The sequence below is a fragment of the Myodes glareolus genome, chromosome 6 (assembly GCF_982192425.1).
Source record: "Myodes glareolus chromosome 6, mMyoGla1.1, whole genome shotgun sequence".
NCBI lineage: Eukaryota > Metazoa > Chordata > Mammalia > Rodentia > Cricetidae > Myodes > Myodes glareolus.
The window spans coordinates 29,181,868-29,204,562 of NC_142031.1; the positions used below are offsets into that span (position 1 = coordinate 29,181,868).

A 22,695-nucleotide genomic window follows, 5' to 3' on the forward strand; every position below is an offset into this window, starting at 1 on the left:
TGGGCCAAGCCAGGACCTGTGCAGCTAAGCAGTGTAGTGTACTAGCGGCCTGGCCCGCCTGTGCGCCTGTGCATTGTCCCAGGAGGCTGCAGTGAGGAATCTCAGCCCCTAGGCAGACAAACAGCGGTGAGGAGGGAGGTGGGTGGGAGCAAGTAGGCAGAGGACGAACAGTTCCTTCCTTTGACCAGGTACTGGCAGTAATGCCTGCTACATGGAGGAGATGCGTCACATTGACATGGTAGAGGGCGACGAGGGACGGATGTGCATCAACATGGAGTGGGGGGCCTTCGGGGACGATGGCACGCTCAATGACATCCGCACCGAGTTTGACCGAGAAATCGACATGGGCTCACTGAACCCTGGGAAGCAGCTGTAAGTGGGGCCTTCCTGTGGGTGGGTGTGGGGCTGAGGTGGGCACTGCCACAGGGAAGGGTTGTTGTTTCCATGCTTTTGCGTTGTCCCCAAAGAGTTGTGGTGGCACACACCAGTTATGGGGATGCTCAAGGTCATAAGTCACCAAATAAAAACACACTGCTGCCCTTCAGGATGGTCACTTTTTCTGTCTTGGGTTCTTTCCGAGACCGAATCTTGATGAGCAAAAGCCCTACCTCAGCCTCCCCCACGTGCCGGGATCAGAGGTGTGCTGAGCAGAAAGGTTATCTTAGGAGGTCACATTCCACATACTTGCCTTTGCCTATAGACAGTGAGCCCCCTTAGAAAAGGCACAGCGACAATGAGATGAAGTCCTTAAAGGCACCGTTTGTGACCTTCAGTACGTCACTGCTGGGGGACAAGACTGCAGCACCTGCTTTATTTGATGAGGAGAATTGAACCCAGGCAAATACTCCACCAACCGAGCTACATCCCTGGCCTTGATTTGTTTTTGTTAGAGACGTGGTGTGGTTTCTCACTGTTTAGTCCTTGGCTGACTATATGGACCCAAGCTGGCTGGCCACAAGTTCACAAACCAGCCCACTTGCCTCTGCTTCTTAAGGGATTAAGGGTGTGTGCTGCCCGGTGTTGGTTCTTTTTGTTGTTGTTGTTTGCTCAGAGTCCCAGGTCTTTCAGCCTTCGTTCATACTAGGCCTCTGGTTCAGCTGTGTCCTGGGGAAATCGGAGGTTCAGCATTTAGATCCTGAGTCCTCTATGCTCCAGTTTGAGCTTTCTGTTACTTTTGACTTTTTTAAGAAGTCTGAATAAGATGGATTCATTTTGTTTTGTTTGTGGGTGTGGGTGTTTTGCCTGCAAGCGCGTGTGTATTGTACCACATTCATACTTGGTGACCGGAGGAGATCAGAAGAGGGCATTGGATCCCCTGGAACTGGAGTTACCACCATGTGGGTGCTGGAAATCAAATCTGGGTCCTCTGCAGAGCAAGCAGCCGGTGCTCTTAACTGCTGAGCCGTCTCTCTTTGACTCTTACACAACCTTATTTTGTTGTTGAATTTGCTAAACTTCTCTGTTGAGGATCTTGAAACAGGGTTGGCTGCTGCAAGGGCTGAAAGGTGGTTGCAAAACCGTTTTGAGCAATGCACCATCTCTGTGGTCTTCTTGGTGCTGTGTTTTAGAAAAACTGTTGTTAGTTCTGACCTCTATGTGGAAAGGAAGCCCAGAAAGCCCAGCTCTGAACTAGGGCAGAGGTGGCGAGCCTTTAGTCACAGGCTTCTCTCCATGTTGAAATGGCAGTCTGTACACTTGGACTCTTAGGAACTTCTGGTTGTGTCTGTTGTGGGTGCTGAGAGGTTTATTCGCTGAAAAGCCACTAACTCGGTCCCTGCTTACATTCTTGGGGCATACCCTTGTCACTGAGGAGCTGTGTGTCTTCAGAAGTACTGCCTTATCCATAGATGGCTGACAAAGACTGGGAGGGCATCTTCCAAATTGTCAGCTGGGGTGGCCCTAAGTCATGCTAGACAACGTCATGTTGTGAAGAGCCACTGATGGAGGAGTGGTACCCTATTAGTTGATAGTGTGATGTAGACATTTGAATTTTACAGCGTTGAATTGAGGCCAGGCTGCTACTCGGGCTGGTCCCCGTGTTGGAGCTTTGGGTTATTCATTTTTGAGACAGTCTCATGCAGCCCAAGCTGGCTTTGAACTCACTGTCTGGCATGATTTTTTTTTCTTTTTAAGATTGATTTTTATTTCATGTGCATGAGTAATTTTTTTGCATATATTGACCTCACTGTGTGCACACGTGCCTGTGCTGAAGAAGCCAGAAAGAAGAGAGAGTGCTGGAGCCCCTGAAACTAGAATTCCATGCAGTTATGGGTGCTGGGAATCTATCTTAGATTTTCACTTAGAGCAGTACCCATTGTTAACTATAGAACTGTTTCTCTAGCTCTAATTTTCTTATTTTTGAGACAGGATCACTGTGTAGCCTAGGCTGGCCTGAAATTTTGATGCCTTTGCCTCAGCCTCTCAAATGCACCGTTGGTGTCTGAAGCCAAGCTGCCAGCTCTCCTTTTAGCTTTATCCTGTTTTAGCAAGTCACATCTTGCTGCTTGAGAACCTGGCTTTCAACTTCTGCTAAGTGTTGCTGTCACACCCCTGCTGGGATATGGCCCCTCCTAGTTAGTACACTTTATGCTTCCTTTCTGAGACGTCAATGGGCTTTCTTTACCAAAAAGATAATCCACAAGGCTTGGTTTCTTCTGTCACGTGATCCCAGGATCCTAGGCTAAAAACCATCACTAAAGAAAACAGTGACACCTAGTGGTGGGAAGTCAAATTACTGGACTCGATTCCGGAGCTGATTTCTCCCGTTGTCACGCCTTCCTTTGTCTATTGTACCCCAGAAGCTCTCAGGGTTCACCCCCAGATTCTTGAGCTCTCTACTTGCCCGAGCTATTATCACCCATTTTCTTGAGTCCACAAACTTTGGAAGGCAGTATCTGTAGATGAGCGGGAAGACCTGTACCTAGATCTAATTAGAGCTACTTCAGTTTTCTGTTGGGGCTCGATATAAGGCTAGTTTTAAAAAAAATATTGTTACTATTATTTTTTTTTTCTTGAGACAGCATCTCACCAGGCTGGGTTGAAACTTGCTGCATGCCCTATAGTGACCTCAAACCATAGCACTCCTGTCTCAGCCCCTCAGTGTGACCAGTGTGAGCCACCATGACTGGCTTTAAGGTTTTATTTTAGAAGAGCATTTTCCTGCTTGGTGTAGTGTAGTGCACGTGTACTTGGGAGGTTGCCTGGGTTCGAGGCCAGCCTGGAGACCCTGTCTCAGAATGGCAAAGCAGTCGCAGGAGAAACTGTACCACAGACAAAAGCATTTTGTTGTTGTTGTTGTTTGTTTTGTTGTGGGGTAGAGTAACAGTAAATACTTTTGTTGTTCTTCTGCTTTAGACTTTTTGTGGGGTCTCTTGTAGCCTAGTGTGGCCTTGAACTTCTGACCTTCCTACTTCCATCTCCCAAGTGCTGCCATTGCAAGTGTGGACCACCATGCCTAGCTCTGAGTTGGATTTTAAATAATCACTCTCTGGGAAACTTAAGTTACCCCAGATTTTGTTCCAGACTATTTCATGCTCCCTATGTTTCTTTGGGATGCTTAATGAACCCACTCACTTTTATGGGTGCTTGGCCAGTGCTGTATCTTACGTCTCCTAACAGAACCGCTGTGTTCTGTGAGTCTAAGCGAATCCTCCATCGCCGGCGTCTAGAGGAGGGATGGCGTCCGTCTGTTGCTGGAATGTCACTGGTCTGTCTCTGCAGGTTTGAGAAGATGATCAGCGGGATGTACATGGGGGAGCTGGTCAGACTCATCCTGGTGAAGATGGCTAAGGAAGAGCTGTTGTTCCAGGGGAAGCTCAGCCCGGAACTCCTTACCACCGGCTCCTTTGAGACCAAAGATGTATCAGATATTGAAGAGTAAGCTGCTGAACCCTCTGCCCCCCTGTTCACCCAGTTTCTGTGATTTGGGTGGGAACTGGGGTGGAGGAGAAATGAGGGGGTTGGCTTTGAACTATGTGTGTGAATGTGTGTGCTATAGGTCAGACTTTATGTTCTACAGGCTGCCTATCTTTAAGATAGATTTTTCTCACAGGCCTAGATTTACCAAGTAGGCTAGACTGATTGGCCAGGGAGCCCCCAAGATCTCTCCTTGTCTCCCCCTCCTCAGTGCTGGGATCAGACACACATCATATCATCTGACTTCTACATGAGCTGTGGGGATTGAACTCGGGTCCTCATACTTGCAAAGCAAGCACTTTACCCTCTGAGTGTCCCCTCAGCCAGGGCTTTAAGGTCTGAAGTAGGATCACAAGTAGGATACAGGTGTCTTTGGGTTGCCCTACAACTTCATTTACTCGTCTCTGCTCCTGCTAACTTGAGAATGACACTACCAAGGTGACTCAGGATGCTAGAAACAGTTGGTCTCCAAATGTAGGGACTTGGGATGCTGCTCTGGGCTTGATGTTGGAGGAAAGATTCTGTGCTGACCCCAGTTTTACAACAGGAAAAGAAAGTGGTCTTTGGATGCTACTCTGTTTTCTTTTTGCTGCAATGACACATTCTGACCAAAGGCCACTTGGAGAGGAAAGGGTTGGTTTGGCTTATACTTCTGGGTCACAGTCGTCACTAAGGGAAGTCAGCATCAAGACAGTCCCCTACAGACATGTCCGCAGGCCAACCTGATCCAGGCAGTTCCTCCACTGAGGCTTGCCCTCAGATGACTCTGGACTGTTTCAAGCTGACCATTAAGGCTAACCAGGACAGGTTCCCATAGCTACACGTACCCACTCAAAGCTTGGCAGAGATGGGAGCAAGGACATCCTGGTTTTTATCGTTTATAACAATGCCACAAGATTTAACTCTACTGTTCTGTGCTTGAGATTTCTACGTGGTTGAAGGGTTCTTACAGTTTCAGGGACATGAGAGGCATGTGCCCATTCGAGTTTCCTTGACCCTAGCTGCAGGCACAGTCTGACTATTGCTGTTCTAGAGAGCGATAGGTGGGCCGCACACTGAACTCAAGCACTCAGAGGTGGCTGGCAGCTGACCCACCATTCATCTGCTTTGAGGGGAACAGAAGAGGAACCCGCACACTTGTTCGTGTAGCCTGTGCAGCAGCAAAAACAGGGTCTTGTCTTTATAAAGCACACGTAGAGGAGTTACTAGTATTTTCCTGTGTGTATGTAGGGGGAGCGGGGCTCTGGGAGAGGAGCCTCGGAATTGCTGTGTTGGGCTCTACTCCCTACTGCTGAAGGAGTTAACCCTCCCTTGAAGGGGGCTCCCTAGCCAGCCCACAGCCCCTCCCACTGGTCACAGCGAGTTAGACACCCTATCTCACACCCTATCTGTTTCCTAGTGATAAGGATGGACTACGGAAGGCCTACCAGATCCTGGTGCGTCTGGGTCTGAGTCCGTTGCAGGAGGACTGCGTGGCCACACAACGAATCTGCCAGATTGTGTCCACGCGCTCGGCCAGCCTGTGCGCAGCCACCCTGGCTGCGGTCCTGTGGCGCATCAAAGAGAACAAGGGCGAGGAGCGACTTCGCTCCACCATCGGTGTTGATGGCTCCGTCTACAAGAAACATCCCCAGTGAGTGAGCAGCCTGGGCGTGGGAGCAATGGAGCCCCTTGGAGACTCCATGAGCCAGCTCTGTGTTTCCCGGCAGGCACTGTCGGTCTGGGTGGGGTTGATTTCTGAAGGCAGCTGGTGCTTTGCCCTCTGTCCAGAGGTCCTGGCTGCTGCGTCCTTGGCTTGGCTTGTCTCCTCCTCTACTCTCTGGTTTTTGCTGTTTTGAGATAGGCTGTCGTGTAGCTCTAGATTGGCCTCAATATGTGGCCATGAAGGAGCTTAAATTTCTGATCCTCTTTTCTCTGCCTCCCAAGTTCTCAGATTACAGGCTTGTGCCACCTTTATGTAGTGTCGGATTGAGTGCTCCGTGCATTGTAGGCCAGCACGTTGTTGCCAGCTAGACATCGTCCCCAGCTGTCTCCATCTTTTAGTTTTGTTTTTTCAAGAGAAGATTTCTTCTCTGTAGCTCTGGAGCCTGTCCTGGAACTCGCTCTATAGACCAGGCTGGCCTTGAACTCACAGAGATCCACCTGAATACTGGGATTAAAGACGTGCAGTACCAACTGTTCCTGTTGGGTATTCCCTGGGCATTGGATGAAACGAGACAAACCTCCAGGAGCAGGCAGCATCGGAAACACTTGATTCTAGCAGATTGCCCTAGCAGAGGATGGCTCCATCTGCTAAGCAGAGAAGCTGTGATGTGTTCCATGAGAAAGAGCGGGTCGTGGCTGCATACAGCGGGTGGTAGCCTTAGAAGAAGCAGCTAGGGCCGTCACAATCGCATCCCAGCTCTTATACAGTAAGATGGAAGAATGGAGAGAGGAGGCATGGATTTGGGGCCGCTGGCTCGGTTCTGAGGTGGAAGCTACTCTGCGACCGTTTGTACCACTGTAACCGTGGCCACCTGTCTCTTACTCTGTGCCGCTGCAGTTTTGCCAAGCGTCTTCACAAGGCAGTGAGGAGGCTGGTGCCTGACTGCGATGTTCGCTTCCTCCGGTCCGAGGATGGCAGCGGCAAAGGGGCGGCTATGGTGACAGCGGTGGCCTACCGGCTGGCTGACCAACACCGTGCCCGCCAGAAGACCCTGGAGGCTCTGAAGCTGAGCCGGGAGCAGCTGCTGGAGGTCAAAAGGAGGATGAAGGTGGAAATGGAGCAAGGTCTGAGCAAGGACACACATGCGGTAGCCCCTGTGAAGATGCTGCCCACTTACGTGTGCGCCACCCCGGATGGGACAGGTACAGAGTACGGGTGCCCTCAGCTCGGCCTGTGGGGTTTGTTCTGCTGCCGACATTTGTCGTGGCCCTTTCTTAAAAGATTTATGTGAAGTTTCGTGCCTGTCAGTATGCGTAAGCTGGTTGAATCCACGAGAGGGTGTCCAGTCTTCTGGAGGTGGAGATGCAGGCAGCTGTGATGTGGGTGCTAGGGAATGAACTCATGACCTGCAAGAAAAATGTCTGCTCTGAAATTATCTCTCCGGCCCCATTTGTTTTGCTTTTTGGTGTGGGTCTCGTGTAGCTTGATGTGACCTTAAATACTTGTCCTACGATTATTGGTGTAGCCAACACTTGGACCAATTTTGTTAAAAATCTGCTGTTTGGCAGAGAACTGCAGCTGAGAGAAGTTAAGAATCTTGCTCAGGGTCATACAATCAGACAGTGTCAGCGACATTCAGACCTAGGGATCTGGGGTCAAGAGTCAGCTCTCAAACACTGTGTTAGTTTGGGTCTATATGTAACTCCTACCTGGCCCCACAAAAACTTTCTGATCCATGGTGGTCTTTCATAGTTGGCATGGGCTCCAGAGGAAGAAACTAAATAAGGTTTGGTCGCTGGTCACCTCCTAGTGATGTGGCCTTGTCCCATTCAGTCATACCTTCAAGATCATCTATATGGGGGAACAAAATGGGTTGGGTTGCCTCGGGGTCGTATAGCCCAAGATTGACTTTAATTTTACAGTGTAGCTGAGGCTGGCCTTGAATGTCTGATCCTCCTGCCTCCACCTCCCAAATGCTAGGTTTGCAGGTTTGCCACATTGCCTGACTTTAGTTTCCTTTGAAGAGTCCCTCGACTGTTCCTTCTCTCTTACAGAATCTCTGTAGCATTTGTCTTGGCTCAGATGGTACATCTGACAGTTTTAAGCATACTGTATTGGTATATCCGATGTTCTAAAGAGCTGACTTCTGGAGTCAGGTAGGACCATTTGGTCTGGTCCTGAGGCTCTTCCTTCATTAACTGCTAGGTGGAGCTCACGCTCCGTCTTTCCTAACAAAGGGCAGGTGTATAAACTCTGACTCTCTGTCAACCACAACTCATTACCACCCTGGGTTGATTTTCCAGAGAAAGGAGACTTTCTGGCCTTGGATCTTGGAGGAACAAATTTCCGGGTCCTGCTGGTGCGCGTGCGGAACGGAAAGCGGAAGGGCGTGGAGATGCATAACAAGATCTACTCCATCCCACAGGATGTCATGCATGGCACTGGGGAAGAGGTGAGGCTTGGGACAGGAGAGAAAAGAAGGTGACATGCCGGGGAGGAGGGAAGGTCATGAGCTTCTGGGAGGATCCAGCGGCCTTCCCAACTTCAAAGATACCCTCCTCCCCGTGCCTTTCCCTACTGGCTTGGGGAGGGCTCAAGGGTTCAGGGCCCTGGCAGTGTTGCTCCTCAGGTGATACCAGCTTGCATTTCTCCTGGGTTGAATGTTTGGGGGCATCCCCCTTTGGCCCGGGTCCTTCCCTCAATGCCCATTCTTCCTACAGCTCTTTGACCACATTGTCCAGTGCATCGCAGACTTCCTTGAGTACATGGGCATGAAAGGCGTGTCTCTACCTCTGGGCTTCACCTTCTCCTTCCCCTGCCAGCAGAACAGCTTGGACCAGGTAGCGTTGCCTTCTGGGAAGACTCTCCTGTGGGCTTCAATTTACAGGGGGGGGAGAGTTGCTCTTCAAAGAGGGAAAGAGGGTATGAGTGACCTTAGTTGGGGACCTTAGTGGGAACTTGTATTTTAAAATTTAATTTATTTGTGTGTGTTGGGGTGCCACATGTATGTTCTAGTAGGGGTGTCCACCCTGTTTTTGAGACAAGGTCTCGCATTAGCCTGGAGCTCACTAATTTTGCAAGGCTGTCTAGACACCAAACCCTAGAGATTCTGCAGTCTCCACCTTCCCAGGTTTTTATGTGGGTACTGGATATCAGACTCAGGTCCTCGTGCACCCAGATAGACACTATCTTTTCACGCCAACACCTGTGTAATCTTTGTGCATTCATCAGGGAAACCTGACACTGTTGACTGTTCCTATCAGGACTGTAACATCTTAGATACTTGCTGAATTTTCCTGTCTGTTTCTGTGAGACCTGTGTATTAAGTCTAGAACTGTAAAAATAAAGAGTGCACACAGCAGGAGCCAGCTGTGGCCATTGGCTCTGACATCACCTTTTGAATGAGCTTCAGTAGACATTAAGGAGACCTGGAGACCTGGAGATCTCTGGCCACATTTATTCACCACTGACTTTGGGCAAGTCTCCCTGGCTGCTGAAGCCCAGCATTGTCTGATTGTAATGATCATCTGAAATGCGGTTAGAAACACTTTTGCCAGAGGCACAAAACTCACCAGTAGATGAGAGATGGGTAGAGGAGACAAACACGCCTTTGTCTGTGTGTGGGTGAAACCAGGTCTTCACGGGGCTGTTTTGTTTGCAGTCTCTTAGGATCTGATCACAGGGTGACACATCCAGGTTTAGAGAATATGTAAGTGATGGGCACATCCCATGAGCAAGGCTCGGAGACACCGTGTGTATGGGTGGCCGTGGTTCCAGCCTTTTGGGAAAGGGATTTGAGGGCGCTGGTTTGTGATGGCGGCTACAGTATCAAGAGCAATAGGGAACAAACCTTTCTCCCACATGCAAAGCCAATGGGTATCTGTTCAGATGGCCCCCACACAATGAAGGGCACGTTAAAGGGGTTCTAAGGGGAGAGAGATGGCTCAGATGGTACAGTGCTTGCCTTGTAAGAATGAGGATCTAAGTTCAGATCTCCAGCACCCATATAAAAGCTGGGTGCAATAATATGCCTGTCACCCCATCCATGGGGAAGCAGAGCCAGGCAGATCCGGGCACTCATTGACCAGCCAATCTAACTGAATTAGTGAGTTCCAGGTATAATGACAAGTTCCTGAAAACAATAAGGTGGACAGCAAATGGGGGAGACGTCAGATATCGGCCCCCGGCCTCCATATGCCTGCCACCTGCACAGCTTTGTGCACACAGACATGAACAGAAGCACTTCATCTCCTCCACCCCCAATCTGGTTCTTTCTCTGTCTACGAGTCTGTAGAGACTCTGGGGAGCTTGGTGACTTCTCCCTGTTGTTCCCCAGCTCACTGTTCACTAAGTCTGGAAATTAAGACATACGCACAAGCGGTGGTGAGAATTCAATGATACAACCAAGTCAGTACCATAGATACAAGCACAGGGTCACTTGTGGGTAATCTGTTTGCAAAGTGGGGCTCCAGGAATGACCAGTATCCCCTTTCTGATGTTCCTCTTTGTGTACCTGTGCATTATTTATTTGTTTGTTTTCTTCCAGAGCATCCTCCTCAAGTGGACAAAAGGCTTCAAGGCATCTGGCTGTGAGGGCGAGGATGTGGTCACGTTGCTGAAGGAAGCAATTCACCGGCGAGAGGTGAGAGCCATAGTACAAGTCCTGATGCATTGGTACCCCCGGAGGAGACATAGTGCAAGTCCCGATGCATTGGTACCCCCGGAGGAGACATAGTACAGATCCTGATGTGTTGGTCCCCCAGTGCCCAAGGTGACCGCAGTATTCAGAGTCAGGGCAATATCACATGCTATTACTTTGCTGGCGGGAAATCGGCTTCATCACTCAGCAATGGTTGATTAACTACTGGGCGTGGGGACTCAGGGCTGACTACAACAGTCTTACTCTATAAACAGAAGCCCCTGATCCAGTGGCAAGTGCTGCTGTGAGGCTTTGAGGAAAAGTGAAGTTGAATGGGGAGAGAGCAGAGGTGTGAGCAGATAAGTGGCTGCGTGCATGCGCGCGCGCGTGTGTGTGTGTGTGTGTGTGTGTGTGTGTGTGTGTCTTAAAGTGCCTAAGCAGAGGATATTGGAATTTGTGGACTAGACAGACATCTGCTTCTGCCATCAGGAGTTTGACCTGGACGTGGTTGCTGTCGTGAATGACACAGTTGGGACCATGATGACCTGCGGCTACGAAGACCCTCACTGTGAAGTTGGCCTCATTGTTGGTAAGGACACTGATTCTCCTTCCCGAATGGGGATGCATGGCCTCGGGTGGATGGAAGACTGGTGCTAAGGGAGAGCCGGTGTCCTCTGATTGACAGGCACTGGAAGCAATGCCTGCTACATGGAAGAGATGCGCAATGTGGAGCTGGTGGATGGAGAGGAGGGACGGATGTGCGTCAACATGGAGTGGGGAGCCTTTGGGGACAATGGCTGCCTGGATGACTTCCGCACAGAGTTTGATGTTGCTGTGGATGAGCTCTCTCTCAACCCTGGCAGGCAGAGGTAAGCACTCACCTGTGTTGGGAACATACATCCTGAATGAGACCTCGGTGGGCTGGGCTCTCTCCACCACAGCATTCCCCCCCCACCACCAGACACCTGTTTTCTTGAGGACCCTAGTGGGTTTCTCCTTCAAAGAGCTTCTTAAACACACCAACAAGGTCTGAGAGAGTGCACTGGAAGCTAGGTCTGAGACTGAGGAAAGCCAGTGGGAACTAGCAGCTAGCTTTTATAGCTCCCAGGTGAAGAAGTGGTGTTGGCGTGGCCCTGACAGGAAGGAAGCCTTTCTCCGGCTACTTAGCATCTAGTGCCTCTATTGTCAAAATGGACGAGCATCCCCAGTGTTACAGAGCCTCATGCAGTGTGGAGGCTTAGAACCGAGCTGAGTCCTAAGGTCTGCCACCCTTCCCATTAGGAAGATGCCATCTGCAGTGTCTAGACTGAATTAGTCAAAGATCTTGGTCCTTTAAACAACACTTCGCAAATGATTAGTTAAATTAGAGGGCTCAGACTAAAATACCTGTGCAAGCCAGGCAAGCACCATTAATGACTGAAGCAGGCTACCAAATGAGGTAGGCCAGCAGTAGTGTCGCCATTGACCCTTGGGCTTTAGCTGTTTGAAAAGGCGTTGTGCATAGTCATAGTCATGGCTGGCTCCAAAAGTGTGTGTCGACACCAGTTATTTGAGGTCCAAGGGAAGCAAGTAAGCTGTCCAGTGGAATTAAGGATGAAGACTCAGCCATCCTCTCCCGATCCTGAAAGTGGTATCGGGTTTGTGAGTATGTTTCTTGCTAAGGAGCTGTCAACCACCAGGTGGTGAGTTTTGGTGAATGTTCGAGAAGATTCCTAGATGTGGCTCACACGACTCAAGAGCCGTTCTTTTCCCGCAAGAGGAGTTTGTCAACTCCCTGCTTTCTTTTTTGCCTGGACACATTTGCCCCTCTGACTCCTGTGGGCGCTGTCGCACTGCAGATTCGAGAAGATGATCAGCGGCATGTACCTGGGCGAGATCGTGCGCAACATCCTCATCGACTTCACTAAGAGGGGGTTGCTCTTCCGCGGCCGCATCTCAGAGCGCCTCAAGACGAGGGGGATCTTTGAAACCAAGTTCCTGTCTCAGATCGAGAGGTAAGGGAGGGGACTTGGGAAGAAGGTAGGATCGTGTGCTCGTTTTTCTCCTCATGAATGGACAGGCTCATGGGTTTCCCCGGCTCTTGTGAGGTCTGCTGACAGTGAGTGACCCCTTCCTGACTGACACTCCCCCAGAGAACCATGCTGAACATGGAAAAAGGTCATGAAAAGTGGTATTGCTGAGTTTAAACTGAATATCAGGGCTAGTCTGCTTGTAGGGCATGAGTTTCCTTTGTCTTTAGTGTAGTTTGGTTTTGGTTTTCTTGAGGTAGGTCTCACTATGCAACCAAGGTTGCCCTTGCACTTGGCAATCTCCTGCTTCAGCCTCCTGAAAGCTGGGATTACAGGTCAGTTTGCCCGTGAGGATCAGTTTTGTGGTATCCATGATCTGCCATGGGTGTCAGATAGAACGAGGGCCATTTGTTAATAGCTCGGTCGCCCGTGGGAAGAACGAGCAGATGAGTACTGCTCAAGAGTCGGATAACGAACCCTCCCCCAAGCCACCCCCCAGAACCTGCCTTCCTGGGCACACCTGACCATCCATTGTCTCCCTCGCACGCAGCGACTGCCTGGCCCTGCTGCAAGTCCGCGCCATCCTGCGCCACCTAGGGCTGGAGAGCACCTGCGATGACAGCATCATCGTGAAGGAGGTGTGCACCGTGGTCGCCCGGCGCGCCGCTCAGCTTTGCGGCGCAGGCATGGCTGCTGTGGTGGACAAGATACGAGAAAACCGAGGACTGGACAGCCTCAAAGTGACAGTGGGTGTAGATGGGACTCTCTACAAGCTCCATCCTCAGTGAGTACCTGCCCCTGGAGGCCTTCCCTGTCCTCCCTTCCTGGTGCACTTCTATCCTTGACTCAGCCACTCCAAAGAGTGTCTAGTGCTTAGTTTGGAGTTAGTTTGGAGATTAATGATCATGGCCCCTTTGCTGGCTTGAGAGTCTTTGTGCAGTTGTGGTTTGATCGTTTTCAAGGCTGGGCAGCAGCTTTTTTGGTTTTTGAGGCAGAGACTTGTGTAAGCTGCATTGGCCTTGACCACATTATGTAGCGAAGGCTGGCCTCGAACTCCTAACCCTCTGACCTCTCCACCTCACAAGGTGGGATGGCAGGTGTGATGTGATCACTGCTGTTCTGTGTTGTTTAATCGTTTTGACATTTTAGCTGTTGTGAACAGTGCTGCTGGGAATACTCTGGTTGCCTCACTCTACAATTCCAGAGAGATTTTCCCTGTGATCCAGGGATTATCGCACAGTACCACTCGGGGCTTGTGCTAATAAAGGTTTTGGAGGCGCACAGCCATGCCTGTGTCTATGTGCTGACAGAGACTTTATTCATGCTCAGAGGGCAGAATAGTCATGAGAGGACACATAACCCACAACACTGAAGCATGTATGTGCATGTGTCTATGTAGGGGTGTGCACACAGGGTTAGGTGTCCTTGGAGACGGATTGATTCCCTGGGACTGGAGCTACAGGCAGCTGTGAGCAGCCTGACATGCTGCCAATTGCATTTGTCTCTTGAAAGAACAGTGGATGAGTAGACGCTCTAACCACAGAGCCATCTCTCTAACCCATAACTGACCCTGTAATTATTTGTATATGGGTAGAGGTGGGGAGTGTGGGGCAATTGTGTACTTGGGTACAGTGCCTACAGAGGCCAGAAGATGGCATTGGAGCTGGAGTTACAGGCCACTGTAAACCACCACATGGGTGCTAGGAACGGAACCAAGAGTTGTGTCAAGAGTTGTGTGCAGTGCTTGTGTGAGGCAGCTGTTACATCTGTTTTTAAAGCTGATCTCTTGTATTCCAGCCTCTAACTTTCTCTGTAGCCAAGGATAACCTTGAACTTTTGATTCTTTTGTCTCTGCTTCCTGTTTGCTGGGATTACAGACAAGTGCTACCACACTCAGTTGATAAAACCCAAGGGCCTTGTTTGTGTTGCTAGGCAAGCATCAACTGAGCTACATCCCAGAAACAGCTGATTTATTTTGAAAAAAAGTTCATCAGCATCTCAAGACATATTTGTGCCAAACTTGACTGGCCACTCTATTGTAAGACTAGATTGTGGCCCCCGAGACTCTGTTGTCTGGCACCCAGTCCCCAGTCAGTGTTTGCTGTTTTGTAGGTGTCTTGCTTCTCATCTTCATTCTTGTTTCCAGCGTCCTTTGAGGACACGAACCAGTCACATCCGTTCTTTCTCTCTTTCCAGCTTTGCCAAAGTCATGCATGAGACCGTGAGAGATCTGGCTCCGAAATGTGATGTGTCTTTCCTGGAATCCGAGGATGGCAGTGGGAAGGGAGCGGCTCTTATCACTGCGGTGGCCTGCCGCATCCGGGAGGCGGGGCAGAGGTAGAGTCGGAGACCAGACGGGACTTCTCTGCTGCGCGGCCACTTCCTGCTTTAAGTTATGAGGATGGATGGACCCCTTGTCATTTCCTGCACAGAGAGGACCCTGTGAGACTGAGACTTTGTCTCTGTATATTCACTGTAGAGTTTGACACCCGATCCTTGGCCTTCCTGAGAATCAGAAGTATGGAATTGTTCAGTTGCTCCTGTTACCTCCTGAGATCATTTCTCTCCCGTTCTACTTCCGGTACAATCCTATGGGATGGAGGTAGTCTTAAAGACATGGCTGCCTCATCTTGGATGTGAATGTGACATTCGTAGGTGGACAGCATCTCACCAAAAGGGTGCTTGCTTCTTTTGTTGTCAGATTGGACGTTGGGAGGGAGGCAGAGTAGAGGGACACCCCCCACATGGTGGCCTTATGGCTGACCCTCTTCGATTCAACCATAAGCATCTCCCTGCTGGTTCTAACATTTGCTGTCCTGGAATAGAGAATCCAAACCAAAGCCAAGAGTTGCCACCTCCTCCAAGTGTTTGTGGCTTTACCTCACATGGCTGAATGCATCATCCATGAACAGCAGACCTTGGTTGGGGGTGACTTTTGGTAGCTTTTTAAGTTTCTTCCCCCCTGCAGAAGTGGAAACACTGTTTTATTTTGTTTCTTAATTTATGTTTGGAATTTATTTAGTTTGTGAAACAAGTTCTCTCCTTCATTGTGTAATGGTTAATTGTAAGTAATGTATTTATATGTTCCTTTGTTCTGTACATAGCTGGCCAGGGTCTCGTGACTCGGCCTCGGTAGTAAATCCGTGTAGTTCAGGATATGAGGTGGAGACACTGACTGACTCCTAGAAACACCTCATTCACCCGCGGGCAGAGGAGAGATGTGGTGGGCAGGCGGCAGAGTACCAGCCTTTTCCTGCAGTCTGAGGAGCGAGTGCAGGGCAGGATGGAGACTGAGGCCGGCCCCCGGACGGAGGAAACCGCAGCAGCCGGCTGCTCTGACCGCTTTCCTGAGTGATATCTCCTGGGATGTTAGCTAAAGGAAACCGAAAAGGACTTGTTCAAATACTCACTGCAGTCTCCATCTGTAGGTCAGTCAGTGTTTTAAAATGGTTTAGCAAACTATAGAAAACCACCCAAAAAAAAAAAAAAAAAAGTCCTTGAAGTTCTATCTGATTGTCGTAACAAACCAAATGAAGCAGTGAAGCAACCAAAACCTCAGGGGTGCTGTGGGGTGTTTGTACCTTTGCCCTCTGCTGTCCGTCTGCCCCCCAGACTGAGCTGCACTGAGCTGCTGACTCACTTTTTTATACATGCTATTTATTTCAGACTGTCGGAGGAGGAGGAGGTCTCGAAAGCCCTGCCTGTCCTCTGCTCTGACTCCAAAAGTTCACTTCTACTCTAAAAATACTAGATTGACCACCAACATTAAACCTGGCTATGACCGAATAAAGAGGGAACAGCCTTGCAGTGCTAATGAGCAGGGTGCAGGGGTCAAAACAGAGAGACCGAGAGAAAGTCACCGCTGGTACACCAAGTTGTGCGCATTTTTCAGTCGTGCAGAGCAGAGCCTGGTTACAGCTGAACAGGGTGGGGTACAAAGGATTGAAGGCTGCCAGGTCCTCCTGAGGTTGTACCAGGCTGGCGCTGCCAGTGTGGTGTGTGGCACCCTCGCTGCCCCGACCTGATCCAGACCATTGAAAGCCAAAGCCACCTATACATGTGGGAACCACTAGAGGGCAGCCAGAGTGCAGGCGGATTTTGACGACATTTTTGAATCTTAAATTTTACACTGTAAAATCAGGCACCATCTCTGAGAGAGGACACTTTTTAGGTGGAGATGGGCGTGTGACTAGCTTTTGAGGAAGTGTTGGCTTCCAGTCCAGAGCGTGAGGCAGTGTGCTGTGTTCTTGGCACTGGGCTAGCTGCTCCTCGCCCTGGGTTGACAGCCCTCTGCTAATGCTGCTTTGTGTGATGTTCAGTGAACTTTTGGCTCATCTCAAATCCCTGGACACTCAGTCTAATGAATGTGTTGTCACCATGTACAATAGAGAACTAGTCGGATTAACCATGTGATGTTAACTATTATTAATAAATTTTAACTTTTTTTTCAAAACATTTAGTGTGTGATTGGATCTTAAAAATGGGCACTTATTTTAGAGTGTGGTCGTCTTTGGGGCAAGTTAGCACTTGCCCATCACTGATGGGATCAGTAAATACATTAGGAGTACGATGTTATCTTTCAGTATCCATGGAGATTGGTTCTGGAATACTAAAGCCTGTAGGTGGTCGGACACTGTGTTACCTTCCATTGCTGTGATAAACACTACAAGCCAGGAACGGCTGCAGGAACCCAATGCTAAGAGCAGAAGCTGAAGTTCAAGTTGGAAGCAGAAAGGAAGGACTAGAAATGGTGTCAATCCTTAACTTTTCAACCTGCACCCAGTGACACTTCCTCCAACAAGGCCACAGCTCCTAAACCACTCCAGACAGCACCACTAAATGGGAACCAGTATTGAAATGCCTGGGATTATGGGGCACATCTCATTCAAAACATCACAAATCACTTATGTAAAGCAACTCATATTAGCCTGTAACATACATCCTCTGGCTCCGGGTGCCTCACACTGCCTAGAGGTGCTGGATCAGTGGTTCCTACACTGGGGTTCAGAGACTATACACACAGTAAAAGTCTATACATATTTGGTGCAAATTTAGTTTCTTTCTAAACTATTTCAAATATGTACATAATTTTAAGTACCCCCAGCACTTGATCCCAGGGCCAACCAAGCAACCCTGTCACTAAGCTACATCTCTTGTTTTCCTCCAAACCCCTCTTTGAGGTAGGATCTCCTGTAGCCCAGGCTGACCTTGAACTCCTGGTCCTGCTTTAGCTTCCCAAGTGCTGGGAGGACAGACATGTGCCACCACACCTGGCCCCAGTCTTTTTATATTTGAGACTTGGGTCCTTGCTAAATTGCTCAGTGTAACCTTAACTCCCTCTAGCCCAAGCAGGCTTTGGATCTTGCAGTCTCAATCTCCGAGTAAAGAGTATTTATAGATTTCCTTTGTTGTTTGAGACGGTCTCACTGTGTACCCCAGGATGGCCTGCACCTTGCTATGTCCGGGTGGTAATACACCTGTGGCCATCGTCCTGTTTATCCATCCAAGAACTCGCGGGACAACTGAGCCGCTGTAAGCACCTTGATTAGAGAGAGAGGTGACAGGGAGCTGAGGAGCTGAGCAACGGGGAGACTGGACCCAGGTGGTATGCACGTGTAATCCCAGGGCTGGGGAGGCAGACTCGGGTGGATCCCTGGAGTTCACTGCCCAGCAAGCCTAGCTTACTCAGCAAGTCCCAGGCCACTGAGAGACTCTGTCTCAGAAAACAAGGCAGACAGTTGAGGAAAGACATCTAAGATCACCTCTCTCTCTCTCTCTCTTTTCTCTCTCTCTCTCTCTCTCTCTCTCTGTGTGTGTGTGTGCGTGCGTGTATGTGTGTTTAGCTTTTACATTTCTGAAAACATTGCCTTAAAAATGTAATATGGTTGACCGTAGTGTGAATTCCAATTGGTGTTAATAATAAAGACCCGGGGGGCTGGAGAGATGGCTCAGTGGTTAAGAGCATTGCCTGCTCTTCCAAAGGTCCTGAGTTCAAGTCCCGGCAACCACATGGTGGCTCACAACCATCTGTAATGACATCTGGTGCCCTCTTCTAGCCTGCAGACATACACACAGGCAGACTATTGTATACATAATAAATAAATAAATATTTAAAAAAAATAATAAAGACCCGGAGTTAGATATCGGGGTGAAAGCTGAAAGATCAGAACGACAAAGGAGCGAACCACAATCACTTCTTACCCTGCCAACTCCTCAGCCTAAAAAGATTGAGTTCCTGTCTCCTCCTGCCTTAATCTTCTCTCCACCCAGCCATACCACTTCCTGTCTCCACTTCTCTAGGGCTGTGAGAGACCCCAAGTGCTGGGATCAAAGGTGTGAGCTCTATTTCTCTTTAGAGTGGTTAAATCTCACGTAGCACAGTGTGGCCTTGAACTCCTGATCTTCCTGCTTCCACCTCCCGTGTGTGTCCCTGAACTGCCTCTGTGATTAAGTAGCAGCTAGCTCTGCCCACTGATCCTCAGGCAAGTTTTATTTGTTACAACACAAATAAAATATCACCACAGTTGACAAGATAGTTCAGATGGGAGAGCTTGATATGGAGCTGGAGAGCTGGCACAGTAAATAAGAGCACCTGCCGCTCTTCCAGAGGTCCTGAGTTCAAGTTCCAGCAACCACATGGCATCTAACAACCACTCATAATGGGATCTGATGTCTCTTCTGGTGTGCAGACCTACATGTAGGCAGAGTACTCATTCATAAATACATTTTTTTAAAAAAAAAAGAGAGAGAGAGCTTGATATGCAAGCCTGGAGCCCACCTTAGAAGAGAACTGATTCTCACAAGGTGTCCTCTGATCTACACAGACACATACACACACACAAATGCGGGAGGGGACCTTTGTATCCTACCCAAAATCTGAGGTGAGATGATAGAGTTACGTTATGCACACTTGGATCCTGTTTTCCCTTCCAGCCTTGTTTGTTGAAGTGCATCCCCCTGACTCAATAGTAGTGAGAAGCAAACTTTAGTTGAGGATGACCTTGAACTGACCCCCTGCCTCCACTCCTCCAGTGTGGAGTTCTGCGCATGTGCCACCACTTCAGCCCCTGGGTCTATTTGGCTTTTCAGAGCAGATTCCCTCAGATTCCCCACTCTGGGCCTCTGTGTTGCAGCTGGCTTGGTGCTGTCTGCAATCTGCCCTACCGCTCAGTGTGGACACCTCTCTTCCCGGGTCATTTTGGCCTCTCTGGCAGTGTGAGAGAAAAGCTATGTGTGTTATTTTGCATGGGGCTTGGGGAGGCTCCAGAGTGGGCAGACAGCTCCCCCACAGACCCTGACAGACACTGGATGATCAGGGAGGGGGGTTAGAGTAATTTCGGGTAGATTTCCACACTTGAGGCTCTTGGTGTCCCAGATGGCACATGCTCACCCCTTCCTTCGGGCTCCTACCCTGCCCTGTCCCACATCTTTCATCGCCCCCCCCCCCCCGCCCAAGGAAAAATGACCTCCTTTCAAACAAGCAGGCTGCCTGCACTCAAGCTGCACTCCCAGCCTCCATCAACTCTACCCAGCCCCCCTTCTTTCTCTTTGTTGTTTTGTTTCCTTTAGCTGAGCCCCAGGTGCGGAAGGCTGGCATACAGGCACTTCCCCTGCTCTGAGTGTTTTCTAGCCTTGCTTTTCTATTTTCTTACCCCCTTTAAGCCTCTCCTTTTCTGCTCTCCCTTCCCAATCGGCAGTCTTAGCACCCTGCTTGTACAAGCCTGGAAGAAGCATCATTGTTTCGTGCAGTCGTTGGTTTTCTTTATTTCTCTTTCTAATGATAAGGGTCCTGCAAATGCCTAGGCCTGCGTTCCACCACTGAACTGTAGGTCCTTGGTCCCTCGAGCTGCTTTAGAAATGTACAAAACACAGTCAGCTAAAAAACCTCTTTGTTTTCTGCCCCTCAAACATGATTCTTATACATTTATTTATTAACTTGTGTGTGTGTGTGTACACGTGGAGGTCACTGAACAACTTAGAGTCAATACCCTCCTTCCGTCATGTGGATCCCACGATCAAACTCAAGTCATTAGAGTCATAGGTGAGGAATCTCTACCCACTGAGCCATCCGGCCGGTCTAGCACACTCAAAGGCCACGGACATTGTTCTGTTTACGTCACTGCTTCTAGTAGCTACAAAAGTCTCATTCTGTGTCCAGCCTGTCTCCCATCTGGTTCCTCATGGGTGGACAAGCACAATGACTCAACTCTGGCTACACAAACACAATGACTTTGAGCCCCTTGGAATGGCTGATCTTGGTGGCTAACTCTGCAATATCTGGAAACAACTAAAACCCAAGATTCTGGGTGCTCTTGGGTGTAAGCTTCCGCACTTTTCTGTGGACACCCGAACCTCGAAACAGGCGCGCGCTTTCCTGACTCGAGCCCACGAGAACGGACGCATGTCCTAGGGGTTTGAACAGACGACACACATACAAAGAGACCGGCTCATCTGCCAAAGAGCAAGTGGCAAATGGCAGCTTTATTAAGCATAAGTCGGAAATATATACTGTGGGGCAGAAAGACACCAGCCCCCCATCAGGAACAAGGAAAGAGAAAAGTCAGGGGGCCGCACCCAAGGTCGGAGAGCAGCTGAACAGAGAAAAGAGGAAGCCAGGTGGGCGTGCTCAGGCTCAGAGAAAAGCTGACCCGGGAACCTTGCCTGTGGGCGAGAACCTTGCTTGCAGGTGGAATTACCATAACAGTAAAGGGAGAGTTCTCTCTAAGCTACACCCTTGGGCTGTAGGCAAAATTAACATAACAGGAGAGGGCAGTTCTATGCTACACCCTCAAGCTGATGCAGTGGAACCAGGAAGCAGAACAGCCCTGCATAGCACCTCGGGAAAAATGGGGAACCTGTGTACCTACAAGTCTCCCTTTAAATATATATAAAATATGATGACTAGCAGCTGTCTTAGGCATGTCGGTCGTTGGGTCAGATCCCTAAACCCGTCTACGGGAATGTGTTCAGGTCCAAACGCACCCCTTGTCTTAGGCAAGACTGCCCCCCCCCCCGTGCAATAAACCCGTCATTGCTTACTAGTCATACATTGAATCCAGCCATATTTATGCTGAAAGATACTCCGAGGTGAATGCCTACTAGGGCCAGGCCGTGGCGGACCTGAAGCCATTGGCCAGGTGAAAATGTTTTAGCATACACATGAGCAATCCTGGGAGAGACTGTGCTTGCACAGTGTCTGAAACGTTTTGCTCTGAATAGAGCCCTTTTGAGTAAGGTTACGGCACCGGCAAATGGGACCCCTGGAATGACTAACCATACTAAATTAAAGCCAATTAGCAATTTTGTATTCCGGGGTCCGAGAAAAGCAGCAAAATCTTATCCAGCGACCAACAGAGGTCAAAATCCACATCCAGTTTGTAAAGATCAACAAAAGCATCCAATCGAGAATTTAAATTAATTCGAATGTCCATGGTATTTCTGTCTGACCTGCAGGGTTCTCGCCGCTGCAATCTAGGGTAGGGGAAGTAGCTGCTTCCCCTCAGGGGGTAGAGCAGTCTTGGCTAAACAGGCAGATCAAGGCAGAGCAAAGATAGGAAGCTGGGAAAGGGGCAAAGGCAGGCGCTGGATCATCTCTCAGGAATCTGTCATCTTCCTCGCCGCCTCTGCCGCGCCTGCGGGGTCTCTTGATCTCGCCTTCTCCTCAGGTCTCTGAATAGAGGAATCCACGGTCCACACCAGACATTCAGGGACCCAAATGGATTGCTTTGCATCCTGTGGAAACACACAAACCATTCCTCTACCCCAAATTAATACATGAACTGGACCATATTACATATTGGGAGTAACAAATACTCAGAAAACTTAGCTCAGCCAGTATTGACGTTGGCTGGTCTTGAACTTAGAGACCTACAGGTCTCTGCTCCAAAGAGCAAATTTCATTGGCCTGTGCCATTGCAACCGACCTAAATATTGGGCTGCATAGCGAACCCCAAAACATCCTTTGGAATTAGTTTCGCCTGGAACTTTTCCAGGGGCAGAAAATAATTATCTGATCCAGTATGTGAGCACTTACATAACTGGATAGAATTATTTAAATTGTTATCTTTATGGGGGCACATTGCCTCCCGCCAACATTTTGAGAAATAATTAATAGGATCGACATATCTGACTATAGATTTGGAAATCTTTGTCAGTCATCAATCCATATAAAAAAAACATAAGGACTCCAGAAATAGTCCTCCAAAGAGCAATTAATAAAATTAAAATATATGCAACAAGTCTAAACTGAAAATTCTCAATGGACAAACTTAAAAATGACTGAAAGACATTTTGAAAAATCCTTAAGCATGACATCTTTAATCATTGGAGAAATGTGAATCAAAATAACTTTTGAGACTATCTTATTTTAAATGACATGACCAAGATCAAACATTGTTCACAGTTTATACTTAAGAGAAACCTTTCCACGATTGGTGGAAATGTAAATTGGCACAGTCTGGATTTTTAGAAAATTAGGCAACATACCA

At 49.0% G+C, this 22,695-nt stretch overlaps 1 protein-coding gene across 1 annotated transcript in view; it reads left to right on the forward strand.

The window, feature by feature from the left end:
- Hk2 (hexokinase 2) overlaps window positions 1-16,663 on the forward strand; it is a 51,312-nt gene extending 34,649 nt beyond the window's left edge. Inside the window, exons 7-18 of the mRNA XM_048416542.3 lie at window positions 189-372; window positions 3,721-3,876; window positions 5,315-5,548; window positions 6,458-6,762; window positions 7,864-8,012; window positions 8,281-8,400; window positions 10,107-10,202; window positions 10,689-10,788; window positions 10,885-11,068; window positions 12,038-12,193; window positions 12,759-12,992; window positions 14,405-16,663. Coding sequence (XP_048272499.1) covers window positions 189-372; window positions 3,721-3,876; window positions 5,315-5,548; window positions 6,458-6,762; window positions 7,864-8,012; window positions 8,281-8,400; window positions 10,107-10,202; window positions 10,689-10,788; window positions 10,885-11,068; window positions 12,038-12,193; window positions 12,759-12,992; window positions 14,405-14,549 — 2,063 coding nt within the window. The 3' untranslated portion in view covers window positions 14,550-16,663. The remainder of the gene's footprint in view (window positions 1-188; window positions 373-3,720; window positions 3,877-5,314; window positions 5,549-6,457; window positions 6,763-7,863; window positions 8,013-8,280; window positions 8,401-10,106; window positions 10,203-10,688; window positions 10,789-10,884; window positions 11,069-12,037; window positions 12,194-12,758; window positions 12,993-14,404) is intronic.
- Window positions 16,664-22,695: the final 6,032 nt, after the last annotated feature.